The sequence below is a fragment of the Myodes glareolus genome, chromosome 26 (assembly GCF_982192425.1).
Source record: "Myodes glareolus chromosome 26, mMyoGla1.1, whole genome shotgun sequence".
Taxonomy (NCBI): Eukaryota; Metazoa; Chordata; class Mammalia; order Rodentia; family Cricetidae; genus Myodes; species Myodes glareolus.
The window spans coordinates 11,933,823-11,951,886 of record NC_142051.1 but is presented as its reverse complement, the minus strand read 5'-3'; the positions used below and the strand labels follow the sequence as shown (position 1 = coordinate 11,951,886).

Sequence of the window (18,064 nt, the reverse complement as noted above, 5' to 3'; positions counted from 1 at the left end):
TCCCATACAGAACTGCGACAAGACAATACTCCCACCGGCTTAACCGTAGCCTCGTCACGTGGAGGCTGTCTCAGTCGAGGTTCCCTTCTCTCGGGTGACCCTAGCAGGTAACAAACTGACCAGAAACTAGACACGGGCAGCTGATGGTCGCTGGCTTGGAGGACACCCACATACCGGAAGGTGGATAAGCGGTTCATGATTGCTGAGGCATTTTCTTCAGGAATTTACCCCTGCAAATTACCCATACGCCTATAAGCTTATAAATAACCCCTCACTAAAGCTCCTATAAGTAATCCTGATTAAACTCATTGGTTTACCAAGCTAGGTTTCCAACCTGAGGCAAATGGCTGAGGTGCCTGTTTAACATATCAAAGAGGACACTGCTGTCCAGATCCTCCCTACATTCCCTGCTACAGGGCCCTTCTGGCTGGCATATCCCAACCCAACCCTGAACTTTACAGACCTTCCCTATATAATCCAGCTGTTTTGGTTACCCACTCTTTTTGTACCTCTGGGCTTTGTGGCTGCTGCCCTGGGTTCCCCTGCTTCCCTCTCTCTCTCTCTCTCTCTCTCTCTCTCTCTCTCTCTCTCTCTCTCTCTCTCTCTCTCTCTCTCCTTCTCTCTCCATGGCCCAGATCAGGGTCATGTACACTTTGGACTCTCCCAGAGGTCCCTGCCTCTGACTGTACTCTCTCATGTATCTACGATAAACCTCCTCCACCTAGGAGCAGCCGTGTTTCCTTTCTTTCCTTTTTCTCTTTTTCTTTCTTTCTTTCTTTCTTTCTTCTTCTTCCTCTTCTTCCTCCTCCTTCCTCCTCCTCCTCCTTCCTCCTCCTCCTCCTCTTCCTCCTCCTCCTCCTCCTTCTTTTCCATTCACAAACCAAGCTAGACTCAGGTGGAGTTATTTCTTTGGTCTGCCATTGGTGACTTCTCCAGGGTGAATAGATATTTGTCTCCCACAAAAGTTTGCACAACAGTCATGCAACCTGTTGTTCTAGTTTGGGGTGGGGGTGGTGGGGGGTTCACTGTGCTCTGCAATGGGAGAGTTACTCGAAGGTTGATGTACTATTCCGATGACAGGTCCAGCTCCCCCAGCTGGACAAGGCAGTGCCCAGTGCTCAGGCATGACTGTAGAGACAGGATCAAGTCTCATGAGATCTGTTCAACCTCTCTCACCAGCTTCCCTAGTCTTCTTTGGAGAGAGCTCAGTCAGCTTCACCAGCTAGCAAACCACCTGAAAGGTGCAGATCAAAGTGCTATGAGAAGACAGCCACCACACGGTCACAGTGCTACTGCAGGAGCCAGCCGTGATAAGCTAAATATGAACAGACCACCCAAAGGAAGTTCTTTACTTCCAACCATTATCACCTGACAGAGTAGGACTCAGCTATCAAGTTTAACGGAGGCCTGAGTCTCAGTAGTTTACCCTGAAGCAATACCTGGTTGCAGCAAGGACCACAAACTGAGATTACCTGAATACCACCCAAGAACAGACTATCCAAAAGAAATGCCTAAAGTTCCAATTGCTGTAGATAGGATCACCTGCCAGCACACACTCACCAGGACAGCCCTAGACAAATGTCAGCCAGTCAGGGGTCCTGAACCTCAGAAACCCCTCACCCCCACCTTTACTACTATAAAAACCCAACTCTAACTGACCTCTGGGCTCTCCATTTATTCCAATACATTGGACATGCAGAGAGACCAAGTTTGCAAACTTGCATAAAATAAAGGCTCTTTGCATACAGGACTCGGTTTCCTTCTTGGCTTTTGGGGGACTTCGCGGATCTGGGCATAACAGTTACGTGTGCACACAACTACAGGGGAAGGAGGGATCTGGACTTTAGTATAGGGGTTAGGTCTCTGTAGGTTTGGACCTCTTTAGAACAGGAAGAGGGGGGGTCTCAATCCCACCTTGCTTCTTTAAGTACAGTAAATAGGAATTTGAGAAGATGAATGTGGCATCAAATGCCCAGTAGTTAGAGGGCGGGAGGATTTGGGGGCTCTGAGGCCAGCCTGGACTAAGTAGTGAGGAAAGAAAGAGAGGGGGAGAGAGATTTTTAGAGAGAGACTAATTTCCCGATATAACCCTGGTGCTGTAATATCCGCCTGCCCCACCAGAGAGCAACCTCCCTGCATCTATGTTCTACTTGGCAGACAATTGCTGCAGCTTAGAATTCATGCCAGACTCCAGGTCTGAACAGAACCAACTCATGGGGCTTTCACAGCCCTAAGAATTTCTCCCACGCCCGAAAACGTGTCTCAAACACTCTGTAGAAGGCTCATTTTGGAAGGTCAAATAGATGACTTCTAGGGAATGGCTTTATCTGGAGTACGATGCCTTTTTTTTTTTTTGGCAGCATAATATTTTTATTGATTATTTGGGAATTTCATACAATTCACCTCAATCACACTTGCTTCAGCTTCCTCCCAGGTCCATCCTCCCACCCTTGCTCCCCCAGGGGGAGAAAAATGGACCAAGTGCAATCTGCACTGCTCATATAAGCATCAGGGCATGGGCAGCCCCTCAAAGATAAGTGAGCCTTCCCTTTGGCCCGTCCCTGGTGTGGGAAGTCCTTCTGTATATGTGCTGCTTTTATTGGTTAATAAATAAAGAAGTTGCTTTCGGCCAATGGCTTAACAGAATATAGCCAGGCAGGAAGAAATACATATATAGAGAGAGAGAGTAGGCAGAGTCAAAGGATGGCGTGTAGCCACCAGAGGAGAAAGATGGTAGCTGCCAGCTGGAACCTTGCCCATGGGCCATGAGCCTCGTGGTAAAATATAAAATAATGGAAATAGGTTAATTCTAGATGTAAGAGTTAGTTAGCAATATGATTAGGCTATGGGCCAAACAGTATTGCAAATAATATAGTTTCTGAGTGGTTATTTCAAGTCTGGGAACAAGCAGGTGGCTTCCAACAACAGATTGGCACACCAACACGGGTAACTACATTTACATAAAAACCTGAGAGAGCTTGAAAAGGAATTCTAGATACAAAAAAAAAAAAAAACAGAGCTTAGGGGCTGGAGAGATGGCTCAGTGGTTAAGAGCACTGCCTGCTCTTCCAGAAGTCCTGAGTTCAATTCCCAGCACCCACATGGCAGCTCACAACTGTCTGTAACTCCAGTTCCAGGACATTTGACTCTCACACCAATAAACATAAAATAATAATAATAATAATAATAAATTAAATTAAATTTAAAAAACAGAGTTTAACTCAGCTTCTTGCTGTGTTTGCTAGAAGCAAGCAGAGGCATGATTCCTTTAAGAGAGGTCTTTCTTCCTGATTCAGCGGTAGCAGAAAAAAAAAAAGACAGCTTCTGGGCCATGCTGCCAGCATGAACTCTGGCTCTTTCAGGAGTTCGAGCATGTAAATGGAGCTTGTGAGCAGAGTGCTACAGCTTGCTTAATGTCAACAAACATTGTGTACCTGAAAATGGGGTTGGGAGCATGACTCCCGCTAAACAGACCTCTGCCCGCCATGTTGAATGGGCAGAGCCAAAAAGCAAAGCAGCCTTAGTCTTAGTAATGATGCTTAACATTTTAAGACGCGCTTCTGGACAGAAAAGGATTTCATATACACAATAGGACAGATTCAGACATAAAAGATCTCTAAACGAGACACAAGTGTGTTTAAAAAATGTATGTAGGTTTGGGAGAGAGAAGGAAAAGAGTAAAGAGACAGTAAATGTAATATAAAAGAGTGCAGACAGTCATAGATTAAAGGAGTAAAGATAATAAAATAAATTATAAAAAGTCATAGAGTTATAAACAAATAAGGCACATAAAGATGAAATATATACAAAGAGTCTGGATTATGTACACTGTTGTGTTTTCTTTGAAATTTTTGACTGTGAAGGAGCTAAGTACAAAGAGATATTTCATTGTATGGGCTACTAAACTAAACCATCCTATATATTTTAAAGGTATCTTGATTACAAAATTTGGGTCTAAGGATTTGTTGCTTTGGAAAAGAGGTTCTGCTTTTGTCTCCACAGAAGATGAGAACCTGTGGATTAATTCCAGACTAATGTGGTTTGATGGATCAAGACCCTCCCTGAAAGGTCGCCATGAACACCCCCAAAAATCACTTCATCCAACAAAAAGCAGAAAGAAGTTTGGAGAGAACTATGCCCAAATTCCCAAATATTGTTTATAAATGCTTGTTTACATTTAAAGGGGGATATGCTATACAGATTTGCATTGCTATGGATCTTGCTTTATTGAATACAAATTTAAGGTCAATTTTGTTAAATGTATATTTCTGCTCTTGATTAAGGTATTGTGCAACTTCTCTAAAATATAATGTATAATTAAGAAATATAAGTTAATAGATATCATCTATAATAGTCAAGCTTGTAAGTTATGTTAGGGTTTTTAGATATATAGAGATATATTTCAATTAGATAGGAATTCTTCAAATCTTTCAAAGACCTTAAAAATATGATATTTAAAATGTTTTAAAAACTTAGGACTTTTCTTGACAATGAGACACATCTGCTCCTGGCAGCACCAGTTACTTCAAGAGGATGATGAGCATTAAAAAGGCCCCTTGGTGTAGGAGGGTCATCTGTCCATGTGTTACTTTCATTGGTTCATAAAGAAACTGCCTTGGCTTTTGATAGGACAGCAGCTTAGATAGGTGGAGTAGACAGAACAGGATGCTGGGAGAAAGAAGCAGAGTCAGGCAGACGCCATGAAGCCAGCCACCAGGTCAGACATGCTAAATCTTTCCCGAGGTGCTACACAGATTATTAGAAATGGGTTGATCAAGATGTGAGAATTAGCCAATAAGAGACTAGAACTAACAGGCCAGGCAGTGTTTAAATGAATACAGTTTCTGTGTAATTATTTCGGGTAAAGCTAGCTAGGCAGCCAGGAGCCGGGTGGGATGAAAAGCAGCCCGCTGCTCCTTCTACAGCTCCTCATGGATTTGTTAGCCATTTGGGCAAGAAACTGATCTTGCCTGGACTGCTTTATGGTATGCTGTGTGAATGGACATACAGGACTCACAGAGAGATGACTGTTGAACTTGCCTAAAGGTAAGACCATCCTTTAGGGTTCCTGCTTCATGAGTCTGTCAAACCTTCTGCAGAGCACAGAAGAAAGCAACTGGTGAACTGTCATTACAAGGCAAAACAGATCTTCAAATTTCCTGCTTCATGGAAAAGTCTGCTGGATACTATGGCCTGTAGGCTGACGATGGATGCTCCAATATTACAGAAGAACTTGGGTGACTGTCCAGGCACTGAGATGTCTCTGTCTATTCTAGAATTTTGGAAGTTGTTTACAATGTACTTCCTGTTTACTTAGGTAATAGTATAGCCTTCTGTGGTCTTTGATGGAGTTGAAGAATAGATAGTTATAGTTTTTCTTAGTTGTAATAAAAGATTAAAAAGATATAAATATTGTAACTGTAATTCTTGCTTGACACCTGTTTTGTTATATGTAATTTTGCTATGTTAAAGTTAAAGCCTTCTTTTTTATTTAAACAGAAAAGGGGAAATGGTGTGGGAAGTCCTTCTGTATATGTGTTGTTGTTCTTAATCAATGAATAAAGAGGCTGTTTTGGGTCTGTGATAGGATAAAGTAGAACTAGGCAGGAAAAACTAAACTGAATAGTGGGGGGGAAAGGAAGCAGAACCAAGGAAAAGCCATGTAGCCCTGCCAGAGACAGACCCCAAATGGAACTTTACCCAGTAAGCCACAGCCACATAGCAGTACACAGACTAATGGAGATGGGTTAGTTTAGGATATAAGAGTTAGCCAGAAATGTGCTTAAGCTATTGGCCAAACAATATTGTTTTCGTGTGATTATTTTGGGTCTAAGCAGTTGGGAACGAATGAGCAGTTTCCTCTCAACACCTACCCAAGCCAGTAGCCAATGACTGTGAAAAGCTACACTTCAGCATCTCCATCATATCCTTAAGGACATGACCCTCCCCAATGGTCTCCCACCTAGACCCATTCCCCCCCACTTTCCTCGGGTGAGGGAGAGGCTGTCTCAGAAATCCTCAGTGTCTCTCATTCTCAGCGGTAGTCCTTGGCGTCACCAAGTGAATCACTTTTGGACCCGGCTGTGAATGGGAGTTTTCTCTCCTTTTCCCACCTGGATTGTGTAGCTGTCAGTCAAAAGGAGACCCAGCTGGAAACTAGAACTTTCCCTGAGGTGAAAGAATTATAGGAAGGGCATCTGGCTCCAAAGCCTGGTCCTGAGGGTGCTTGGGAAGACTGAGCGCCATCTTTGCATTTCTCCAGCTCAATTACATGACTACCCAGCACCTGGCTAAGACTGGGAGCACAGGGATTTCCCATGATTGGGGTACAGAGTCACCCTTTGGGGCTGTGATCATTAACACATCAGGTTGATAAAAGACAACCACAACCATGACATAGTAGACTATTCTAGGGTCTACTATGCAGTCTTGAAAGGGTTGGTAATGGGCTCACTACGAAGGAAGATTACCCTTTCTGTGACTGCAGCAGCCTGTTAATACTGAGGATGTTGCCTCTCTCTTTGGGCCTCTGTAGTAGCCTTCCTGTCTAGCCTCCACCCCAACTAGATCAAGCTGTTTACTTGTCCATAACCCTGCTATACTACAAAATCCATGAGTGGGAATTGTGGGGACTTTTGAGGGTGGGCATTTTTTTTCACTTTTTTTTATTTTTATGTCTATTGGTGTTTTGCCTGCATGTTTGTCTGATCTTGGTGTTACAGACAGTTGCAAGCTGCCATGTGGGTGCTGGTAATTGAACCCGGGTCCTCTGGAAGAACAGTCACTGCTCTTAACCGCTGAGCCATCTCTTCAGCCCCCGAGGGTGGGCATTTTTATTGGTCCCAGATAGAGAGGGTGACAACAGATCAAAGAAATAATTGTGTCTAAAGGTCAGCTTGGTGAGCCTATGAGTGTGGAGTTCAGGTTACTTCGAGGAGCAGGTTACTTGTGGGAAAGCCCCTCACCCCAGCATGAGCAACACTCATGAAGGCTGTATCCCAGCCAGCATCCAGGCAGCTGACTTAGAAAGAGCTACAGGAGGTACCCTGCGATAGTTGGTGAGGAGCAAGGATTCCTTAGCCTTCCGCCTCTAGTCTTCCGCCTCCACCCACATGGGAATGTTAATAAGCCAGCCTCAGGAGGAATGTGTATGGAAGATCACAGCTGCTCTGACCAAAGACAGCAATAATCAGATGTACCCCGGTGTACCCCGGAGGGAACAGCCACCGACGATGGTTACCATCTCATCCCCCGGATCTGTTTGAACCACGCTAACATTTGGGGGAGAGGGGGAAAAGTCTTTACACAGCCCCCTAAATAAGTTTGCCAGAGTTGCTGACTGAATTTTCCCAGGTCTCACCTAGAAACACAGGCAACCCTTTCAGAATGTCTGTTTCTCCTTTTCTGAAACTGATCTATGACAATTAGATTATTTCAAACTATCCAAATGTGAAATTTGTTTTTTTTTTTCCCTTGAAACGGAGGCTCCCTATGTGACCCAGACTGAGTGCTTAGGTGTTCCAGGCTTTTTCTTTTGAACCACCAACCAGCTCCCAAATCATGACCCAGAGACTTAGTTTTGAATTCTCGGCCTAGCTTAGGCTTGTTTCTGGCTAGCTCTTTAACTTGACCTGTTTTTGTTCATCTACATTTTGCCTTGGGGTGTTCAGTCTTCTTTCTGTATATCTTACTTTCACTGCATCTCTATATCTGACTGGCTGGTGGCTGCCTGGCTTCTAACCCCTGCTGTGTTCCTCTCTCTCTCTCTCTCTCTCTCTCTCTCTCTCTCTCTCTCTCTCTCTCTCTCTCGCCTCTTTTTCTCATTCTTCCTTTCTGCTTCTATTTATTCTCTTTGCCTGCCAATCCTGCCTATCCTTTCTCTACCCAGCTATTGGCCATTCAGCTCTTTATCAGATCAACCAGGTGCCTTGAGTAGGCAAGGTAAAACTGCTTTACATAATTAAACAAATACAACATGAACCAAAGTAACACACCTTTACACAGTTAAAGTAAATTCTGCAGCAAAAACAAACGTAACACATCTTTGCCTGTTTAAAATAATATTCCACACCAGTGGGGTTACAGGTGTGTGCCTATCTGGTGTATATCTGTTCTTTTAATCACCAAGTCCAACGTTAATTGTATGAAGAGTTGTTTAGGGTTCTACTAGAACAATTGGCATGTCCAAAATGAAGATGTGCTTATTTAACTATCATGTGTAGTGTTTTTGTTTAAATTTTAGTCTCTTTCCTTCCCTCCCTCCCCCTTCCGTGTGTGTGTGTGTGTGTGTGTGTGTGTGAGAGAGAGAGAGAGAGAGAGAGCGAGAGAGAGAGAGAGAGAAGGGGTCGATGCCATGTGGATCAAACGACAATCTTTGAGATCCATTCTCTCCTTCTGCGGTGAATTCCAGGGATCGAACTCAGGTAATCAGGCCTGTGTGGCAACCCCTTTACCTGCTGAACCACTTTGCAGGCCCCATATCATCTTTTGTATTATGTATTTCTGGGAAAACCCACTCGCTCGTCAACCAATCTCTCACATCACTCCTTCATGAAACCCTTTATTGTTGAAGAGGAGACATTGTATTTTTAATGCAGGACACTACAGAGACCATAGTCGATACTTTGTGCCCAAGGGATTGAGGCTGTTCATAGGCAGAGTCTGTGCCGAGCAGGAGAGAGCCAAGAGGAGATGGGAAAGCAAGAGAAAACCGGAGAGCATGCGCTGGGATTAGTCTTCGTGAGGAAGTCGGGGTCCAGAGCAGAGTGCTAAAGACACAAATAAATAAAACTTTAAAATACCATATAAGTCCTACAAAGTGCCACTGTCCCACCCACCCACTGAGGGAACAAGGCATGACCATCTCTACAGAAAGAAAAACCTTTGGGCTGGGGACTAACCGCCGGCAGCGGGTGCCTGCCCCTCCCACAGTGTATTAAACACTGCCCTGGTGTTGTGATCTGTGCTGTGCATGCAGGAAAGTGAAGAGCCCAGTTCCTGTCAGCCAGCTCTCCCACCAGGAGGCTGGCACAGACACAGCCCATCCACAGGGACTGGTCTGCCCCTCCCCGCCCCCACCCCCTTCACAGTCCTTCTTCCCAGACAGGCTCTTAAATGACTTCTGTGTTCAGTAGCTTTACGTGAATGAAATAAGATGACGCAGTCATCCGTGTTGATCCACTTCCTCTAATCGCCTTTAAATGCTAGTCCCTGGGGACCGCATGTCCCATCTGTCTGGCACCTAACAGGTTTAGAATACCGTCAGTGGTTGGATTGGGAAAGCTGCAATTACTGGCTCAGTCCCTCTGAAAGAACTTGGATTCACCAGCAAATATTAAAAGTAGATTTTCACAATGCACTTGCATTTACCATTTGTATAAAATACTATGGCAAAATTGCACTGTAATTATCTTTATGGCCAGTGTATAACGCTGGAAGAGAGTATGTCACCCAGATATAGCTACCCGTATAATTATCTGGCCATCGGCAGGACTGAAATAACCATCTAATGAGAGCAAAATGATATGGTGAGCACCACCTAATCAGCAAGTTACAGTTATTACAGCCCTGTGTGCCCTCTCGCCCACAGTAAAAGGGGGACCAGACCCAGTCCCTGGGCTGAAAGAGTCATGAACAGGTGGTATCGAGGGTCAGCTTCTTGGCTCTCCACCTTGCCACCCTGAGACCAGTGACTGAATTCCCAGAGCAAGGGGAGAGAGGAAGGAGGCTGCGCAGACTGCAGAGGCTTCCCAGGTCCCCTCCCCAGCCCTCACTCCTTGTCTTCCTCTCTTTAGAAACCAGCAAAAAGGAAGGCATCAATTGAGCTGCTGTTGCCATGTGTGCGTGGATCACATTGAGGCAGAAGTTTCTGTGTTTTGACTGGACTTCCCTAAGGGACTTTCACACTAGTGGACAAGTGAGGAATCTCACAGCCCACTCAGTCCCGAGGTCTGGCCTAGACGGCTTTCAGCAGTTGGACAAAAGTCAGCCAGGGGACACATGAGGACATTCTCTACCCACCCTCCCCCACGCTCAGTTTCCAGACCGGAAGAGTCATATAGATGATTCTCAGAGTGCCAGGAACCATTATGAAGGCTTCATCTGTAAAAGCACAACCTTGGGAGATTTTATCAACATTGTTATATTCCAGATGGGGAAACTGAGGCATGGTGTTACATCAGGTGTTGGCCAGGGAGACACAGCTAAAGAAAGGCAGGTGAGGTCCAAGATTGAATTTAGGACGTGCTTTAATTCACTCTGCTGCACTGACTGGCTAGGATGTGGTTTCCAGCTATTTCCAGATGTTTAGCCTCCCTGAATCTCTTCCTAAACCAGAATTGCTCTGACTACATTCTGAGGCTGTAGCTCGGTACAGTTCAACCTCCTTGGGAGGCAGACCCTTCAGCTGTGAATCAGACCTACAGGGACTGCAAGATGATCTCACCGTCTTCTGTACAGATGACAAGAAGACATTGTCCAAAAGCACAGCTGACAACCCAGGAGTTGCCTCTCCCTGCTTCCTATCACCGCTCCCTCTGTCTGCTCGATGACACAGGAGAAAGAGATGAAAGGGAGCGTGTGGGTTAGTGCGTGCGCGTGTGCATGTACCTCTGAGCGTCATTGCGTTCGGCACGCGGTGTGCTGGACACTGGTGATGAGTCTGTATTAGGGTAAAGGTGTGTGCTCTGTAGCATCTATGAAAGCCACAGCTGCAGCTCCCACTCCCTCAGCCCCTCACCCCTCCAGCCAACAGTGCTTACCCTTCTTCTGCACCGGGGGCCTATTTGAGGGTGCCAAAGCTGGGGGTATTCTCTTCAGCCACGTCAGTGTGAGTGTCTGGGGTGGAGCAAGCATCATAGTTAAAAAGAACTCTTCCAAATCAGTGAAGGGCTGGCTGGCTATGAGAGACGGCGCTGGAAGACAGACTGGGAGAATGGGTCCCTCTCTCGACCACGGCAGAGCTGTCCTACTGTGCTCAGGGACATGACAGATCCTGACTATAGACCTGAGCTGACCGAGAAAGAAAGGGACATGGACACTCACTACAACCGAGAAAAGGCTCATCTTCCTCTCTGGTGACAAACTGGGAGGCACTTCTGACATAGTCTTAGCAGTACACAGACCCTCCTGCTGGGTGTACCCTACCTGGCTGGCTGTTCCTCTTGCCCATAAGTCCCACAAAGAAATCATGCATGTCACCTGAAAGAAAAGGCCATTGTTTGTCAACATACACGTCAAGACTTCTGAGACTAGAATATTCTCTTCCCTCCCTCCCTCCCTCCCTCCCTCCCTCCCTCCCTCCCTCCCTCCCTCCTCAAGGTCTAAGCATGCTATGCTGTCCTAGAACTCGCTATGTACCAGGCTAGCCTTGCACTCTCTACCTCTCCTTTCTTAACCTCCGAGTTCTGGAATTACAGATGTGCGTCACCACATCTGGTCCCCCTTTATCTCACGGTAGCCTGAACCCCACAGCTAGCAGGTGCATCATCTGCTCGCCTTCTCTTTTCACCCCTCCCCAACACTCACACACCCACATTACATCAGTTTTCTACCACAGCAGGTGCTCGGCTTAGCGTCTTCATTACCAACAGGAGAGTCCCTACTTAGTTCCCAGCAACCAACCGGTGAGGGATGGGGCCGTCTCCAGTGTCCCTCACACCTGCTCTCTCCTTGTTTCTGGTGCCATCTCCCACTCAGAAAGGCTGACTAAGCAATTACAGCAGGCATACTGCCCACACCATCTGAGATAAGATCAGCCAAAAGGCTGACTGACTGCCTGCCCATGGAACTCCAGGTCAACGGTCAGCACAGATAAGGAAGAAGCTACTCACGTTTCTGAGGAAGAGATGTCTCCTTAGGTCCTGGGAAGCCCAGCACAAGAGTGGGTGAAAGCAGCAATTAGAGAGGAATCCAAATCACAGCCCTCACTAGGACATCTCCCCCCCCCCCCCCGTCTCCCTCCCCACCGAAGGGGTTTCCCAGCCCAAACTCATCTTCAGAGCCATGCCCTCTGCCCCTTCCCTCTCCAGAGCCTCCTCCTACCCGCACTAGCCTTGCTCAGCGCTTTCAGCAATCCTTCCAGAGAGACAGAGCGGCTGTCGTAGAGTCTCCGCAGCAAAGACTGGGGCAGCTGATAGAGGCCAGAGTCCTTACGGGAGAGAGAAGCGGAGAGTTGAGGGCCAAGGTCCACACCCATCCACCCGCTCTCTTCCTGCACCAGACCCACCACAGCTGGATCCAACACCCCGTTTCCTTCAGAATTTCCTCTGGCTTACCCTGGGAGAGAACCGGGCAGCAGCACTGGGGCTTGTTAGAAATGCAACCTGGACAGGGCCTGAATCTGAGTGTGACCCAAGGTGCTCATGCCCATGGCGAGGTTTGGGGTCATGTGGAGACTTCCCGGATGGCTGGCCTGGTGACTGACTTCCTGGGATGCGGATCATGCTGTCTCCCAAAGCTAAGGGTGATTGTCTCCTGGAACAACCGCCCAACTCCCGCCACCTCTCAGTGACAATGCCACAGGTTCAGAAACCAGTTTGCTCAAGGATGCAGTCAGTCCCCTGAATGCGCCATGAATTCCCCACCCCCAAGAAAGGCCCTGCACACTTAGCTGGTGTCCTCTGGCCTGCATCTCAGTTGTGCCCCTCTCTAGAGCCTAGTATGCTTGGGCTACAGTGGACACCCAGGATACAACCCATATAAGCTACCCAGGTACCCCACACATATTGCACCCAGTATCTCTCCTCCTCACGGACATTGGGGAGAGAGGTGGTCTCTTTTATTGACCAAGAGAGACAGGGAGGTTTCCTTGGGGCCCTAGGTACTGTAGCAGGCTTGTCTCTGAAGAACCCAGAGAGTCTTACCACCCTGATTTCACAAGGTCAGTCAGCCTGTTCTTGATGCTTACCTAGCAGCAGGTTTTGTTTGGATCTGGTATAACCACTGCCACCTGCATAGCTGCCCGGGCGACCACATGTGTGCATGTGTGTGTGTACATGTAGGTATGTGTGCATGCATTCTCTCTCTCTCTCTCTCTCTCTCTCTCTCTCTCTCTCTCTCTCTCTCTGCCCAGCACATAGCTTCCCAGAAGCCACTTTTTCCAAATTGTTCAAATACTCAGCCCACCTCCTCTAATGAGATGCTAACCAGACTGGAGCTGGAGAGGCAGAAGGCTTCGCACGCTGAATTTGTAATAAGTCCCACCTGTAATCATCTTAAAAGCATTTGTACCAATGTAACTGCTGTCAACCCAAACCCCTGAAAAGACTTCCTCCCTGCACTCCCCCTGCACCGACCCTGACAAGTCCTATTCTTCTTCCTAAAGGACCTTTGGGAATGCAGGCTCACCCCAGCCTGCTTCTCAATTTCTGTTTTACTCCTCTGAGGACACAGAGGCTAGAAGCAGGCAAGGGAGGGAGAGAAGGGGAAGCACTGGGCCCTCAGACACACCTGGGACCGTGGGAGGAGGGTAAAGAGAGGGTGGGGGCAGGATCTGCATTGGGAAAATAAAAGAACACGTGTAACTGATAGATGTAATAGCACGCAGAGGGCCACTCAGGAGAAATCCTGCCTGCATCTGGCTCCATCGGAGGGGAGCTGTCCCTTGCCAAGAGACAGAACTGAGCCAGACTACAGAGAACTTGTGTAGCCAACTTACCCACACCACCACTTGATCACCATGTCACCAACAAACAACCGAACAACATATTTTCTAATTTAAAATATTGTAATTAAAATGTAATTACATTATTCCATTTCCAACCTCTCCCATGTACTCCCTCTCCTCTCAGATCCAAACCTCTTCTGTAATTGTTAAAGAATATATATACTCCTAAATATATAAATGCAATCCGCTCCATCCATATAATGCTGAGCAACGTTTTTTAAGGTACACTTTATCTACAAGATATCCAAGATAGGGAGATACCCTGGAGACGATGGAAACAGGAGAGGACTGGAGAGAGAGAGAAATCTAGAGACAAAATGCCACCAGTCCACCTTCCTCCCTCCAGCTATCCAGACGGACAGAATCCCAAGTCTCCCTGAGGTACTGGATCCTGTCAGGGGACATCTTACCTCACTGTGCCTCCCAGCAGGTGCCACCTGCCCCTGAGACTCCTCACAGACAGCCCCGAAGCTGCAAGCCAAGCAGAGCAGGAGGGTGGCCGCGAACAGCATGGCGATCCTCATGGTGCCTGGAGGACACAGGTGAAGGGGGGAACTCACAGTTTGGTGGGAAGCCAGCCGGCCTTCCTGACCCGCAGCTCGGCTCCACCAGGCTTTTCCAGCTCTCCACCTCCCCTATCCAAGCCCTGATCTGAAGAGAGTGAAATGCATCTCTGAGAAGGGGGACCCCCATTAAACATCTCCCCAGGATCTGCCCAGCAATGAGCAATGATAGGGTGTGGGGATCTCTAGATCATAAGGGTGATAGATTCACAGGACGTGCAGTGGTCTGTTTCTTTAGTTAGCTTGAGAAGAGACCCTGGATACGGTCTTAGAGTACTAGATAACCCCGAGACTTAGAGAAAAACTTTCTAACCTGTAAGAATCAGTCTTGATTCTGGCCCCAGACACCAAGCGTTAATAGCTCTCCATCCTCAGGCCCTTGTTGATGCCTTCCTGGTACCCTACTTGCCTATCAGAGGCTGCCCTCTCCCTTTTTCCCCTCTGGTTCTAAGCCCATCATCCTGAGGCCAGCTGCAGTCCACCACACTTCCCAGAACCTACCTGTGGAGCTGGCTGGACGGCAGAATCAGGAAGCTGGGTAGTGCTGCTGCAGAGAGAGAAGCAAGAGCGCAGGGCTCTGGAAGGTGGCAGGAACGAGTCCCAGCTCCCTGATAAAGGTTCTGGGAGGGTTTGGGGGAGCCGAGGGGAGGGGCTGAGAGTCACCAATCCCAGGGTGGCTGGAGGGGAGGAGGAAGGCTGGTAGGGGAGAGGATGCGAGCTGCTGTCACATACCCAGACACGCAGGCGCATGCACACACACACACACACACACACACACACACACACACACGCACACACTTGTCCGGCAGCCCACTTTCCAAAGGCACCCAAGGCAGGTACTCTAAGGAATGCCATTGTATGTGACCTCTCACAGGACTGCATGCCAGATCGAGCTCAGTAGGTGTGTCTCCTGGACCTTTTTCTCAGAACTCGCCAGCTCCTCTTTATCCTCCGAGCTGGACTACAGCCTGGAACAGCTCGGACAGGTGTCTCTCTGCCCCCATCACGGCAGCTGGGGCTGAGGCCCCACTCCAAGACTGGGGGTGAATCCTTCTGCCCGCCTCCCGGTCCTTACCCCAAGGGAGAAGCAGGGCTGCTGGACTGCCCCTTTGCCTTCCTGACTGCACCGGCTGCCTCTTGCTTCCTTCCATCCTTCCTGCTGCAGCCCTGTTCATCTGCTCATCCCCTCCTCACCTGACTTGGCTTGCAGCGCTGCTCACCTCCTAACTGCCTCCTTTTTACCTCAAAGCTCAGACATCTTCTCTGACCCTTCCAGCCCTTGTTGACATCCCACACAGATGGGGGGCTTTTCTGTGGTTTCTTAGCCCAGGACAGAGTCAGGGGAGGAGAGCAAGGGTCGGAATTAGAACTCAGAGAGGACCAGAAATGCACAGCGAAAGTGGCAGTTGGGACCTGGCCACAGGGTGTGGAGCTTAAATATGCCATGGGATTGAGTTTCCTCACCTCCACAATAGAAACGAGAAATATTCCCATTTTTCTGATTAGGAAACTGAGTTCGGTGACTTGATCTAGCATATACAACAATCTGGCTCTTCTTACTCCAAATCTCTCTATTGTTTGTTTGATATAGGGTTCCTCTGTGTAATAGCTCTGACTGTCCTGGAATTTGTTTTGTAGATCAGGCTGGCTTTGAACACACAGAGACCCGCCTGCCTCTTCCTCCTGAGTGCTGGGATTAAAGGTGTGCACACCACCGCCTGGCTAAGTCTTCCATTCTTTTCACTGCATTGGCATGTTGACCTTTGAGGGAAACCACTTGCTCTTCAGAGGACACAGAGGGACATCTTTCTGAGTCTCAGAGATTTGGGGACTTGAACCCTTTTACATTCTGGGATGAGAAGAGAGTTAGTTGTGTGTACCCCTCTTCCACAGACTCCTCCAGTCACCCTACTTAAGATTGCTCCCACTGTATCCCTCCACCCCCTTCCTCCAGCACTTAGACCCAACATGCTGAGAGTTTATTTCTTCTGTCAAATACACCAGCCCTACTAAGCATCTCAAGAGTTTGTCTGTTATTGTATCCCTCACCCTACAGTATTTGGCACATCACAGATGCTCAATAAAAATTTATGGAATTTTTGAAGCCAGAGCCAAGTTTTTTTGTTTAGTTGGTTGTTTTGTTTTTTTGTAAATTTCTACCACCAAATATGAACAGTTCTAGCACTAACAGGGTCCTGAAGTCCTTTGTCCCCATTCCACACGCCCTGGGACTTGGGGCATATTGATAGACGGTCACCCTGGCCCCGTGTTCACCCCAGAATGTGGGTAGCAGCTGGGCATCAAGGTCTCTTTACGATAGGAGAGGCTAATGGGGCCTCATTAAAAGTTTCTCATTACCCAGTTAATTGCAAGACTGTGTATGCAAAGAACATGGGCCAGCACCCAGAGCTGCGACCATTTGGTGGGATGAGGGACGGAAGTGGGAGGCATTTACATGCAAATGGCATAACATGTTCATTCCTCCAAGAAGCTCAGGGATTACTTCCAATTGGACCTAACCTAGATGGCTCCCTCTTCCTCCTCTCCAATCTGCAACATCCTAGAGACAGAAGACCAAGCTGGGCAGACCAAGGGAGTTGGCTGTGCAGGAGCAGGTGAGTTCAAAAGCTGAGGACCAAATGTCTGATGGCCCCAGTTCTGTCAGCCCCTCCCCAAGCCCTGACATCAGGGGAGCAGAGCTTCAGCAAAGGTCCCACCATGAATAATGTCCTTTGATGATGCTGTATCTCACAGAGGATGGCAGGAGTCGAGGCTGGGAGGGAGCTGATCACCCTTGATCTCTGAGATTAGCAAAGACTTGAAAGGGTGGATGCTGACCCGAGTTAGAGAGGTGATGTAGGAGGGAGGCATTAGGAGCTGGAATGGGCAGCTTCGTTTGCCCACAAATCGTATGCAAATGACATGTATAGTGTCTGTTTCTGCGATGGGGCTGCTATTAAGCTATACAGTTTTTTGTTCTTTCTTTGTACATTTATTTGAGGCACATCTCAGATGCTGTCTCCATAGAGAAGAGAGTCATAAAGTCCAGGTCTGTAGCAGCAGGTACCCCCAATCCTGACCCCATTAGACCCCACTATATGCACGTGTGCGTGTATGCTCAGTGGTACAGAGGTGAGACAAGTTAGATGGCCGTTCTCCAGGGGCACATGCTTGTGTGCACAAGAAAACGTGTGCGTGTCCACCATGTACTCAACTGTGGACTCCCTGGGTGAGGGTGGAGTTGGGCCCTGTGTGGCACTAGACAGAGAGGGATGACAGTTCTGTCAGTCAGTACCTGCAGCAAGAAATAGGAAGAGGCCCTGAGGACAGGGAAGAGACGTGCCTGAGCCTGGGCTGTGTCTGAACTGGATTTAGCCCTGAGGCCCTTGAATAGCTCCTCAGTGGGGGGCGTCACGGTGGTCCAGGATAGCCTGTGGCCCTTAGAGGTTGAAGCAGCCTACACTTTGAGAGTTACTGAATGTGCTGGAGCAGGACAGATGGCAGAACTGATTCTCACAGTGAAAAAAGTCACTTCCAGTCCTTTTCCATGTGTGGGAAATCCATAGGTAGGAAAATGGAGGCCTATAGACATCAGGACCCTGGGCTCCAGGAGAAAGGAAAGGCAAAGACAGCAGAGAGGAGGCAGGGGAAGATGGGGGCGGGGTGAGCCCCACCCATCCTTCAACTAGTATCCATCAACACGGTGGAAGAGTGACGGCCCAAGACCCATTTAGCCCTCCCCATCCCTGCCCCCACCCAGAGAGCTGGCAGCTCCCTTAGCCCTGGGAGAAGAAAAGCAGGATTGGGAGCAGCAGCTGCATTTTCTCCTGAAATT

The 18,064-nt window shown here is 48.0% G+C and overlaps 1 protein-coding gene across 1 annotated transcript; it reads right to left on the bottom strand.

Moving 5' to 3' along the window:
- Positions 1 to 8,544: 8,544 nt before the first annotated feature.
- Positions 8,545 to 14,870, bottom strand: Tac3 (tachykinin precursor 3). Its single transcript, XM_048418799.3, has 7 exons — positions 14,731 to 14,870; positions 14,077 to 14,195; positions 12,043 to 12,148; positions 11,832 to 11,861; positions 11,146 to 11,199; positions 10,761 to 10,836; positions 8,545 to 8,768 (listed from the first exon to the last, which is right to left on the bottom strand). Exons 2-6 carry the CDS (start codon positions 14,188 to 14,190, stop codon positions 10,781 to 10,783), a joined length of 360 nt encoding a protein of 119 aa, XP_048274756.1. The 5' UTR covers positions 14,191 to 14,195; positions 14,731 to 14,870; the 3' UTR covers positions 8,545 to 8,768; positions 10,761 to 10,780.
- Between the last annotated feature and the right edge of the window lie 3,194 nt (positions 14,871 to 18,064).

Excerpts from the sequence above, each read along its gene's own strand:
- Tac3 (XM_048418799.3), bottom strand. The coding sequence starts at position 14,190 with ATGAGGATCGCCATGCTGTTCGCGGCCACCCTCCTGCTCTGCTTGGCT. Across the intron at positions 12,149-14,076 it reads CTGCTGGGAGGCACAGTGAG|GACTCTGGCCTCTATCAGCT; the intron begins GTAAGATGTCCC and ends CTCTCCCGTAAG. Across the intron at positions 11,200-11,831 it reads GACATCTCTTCCTCAGAAAC|GTGACATGCATGATTTCTTT; the intron begins GTGAGTAGCTTC and ends CTTTTCTTTCAG.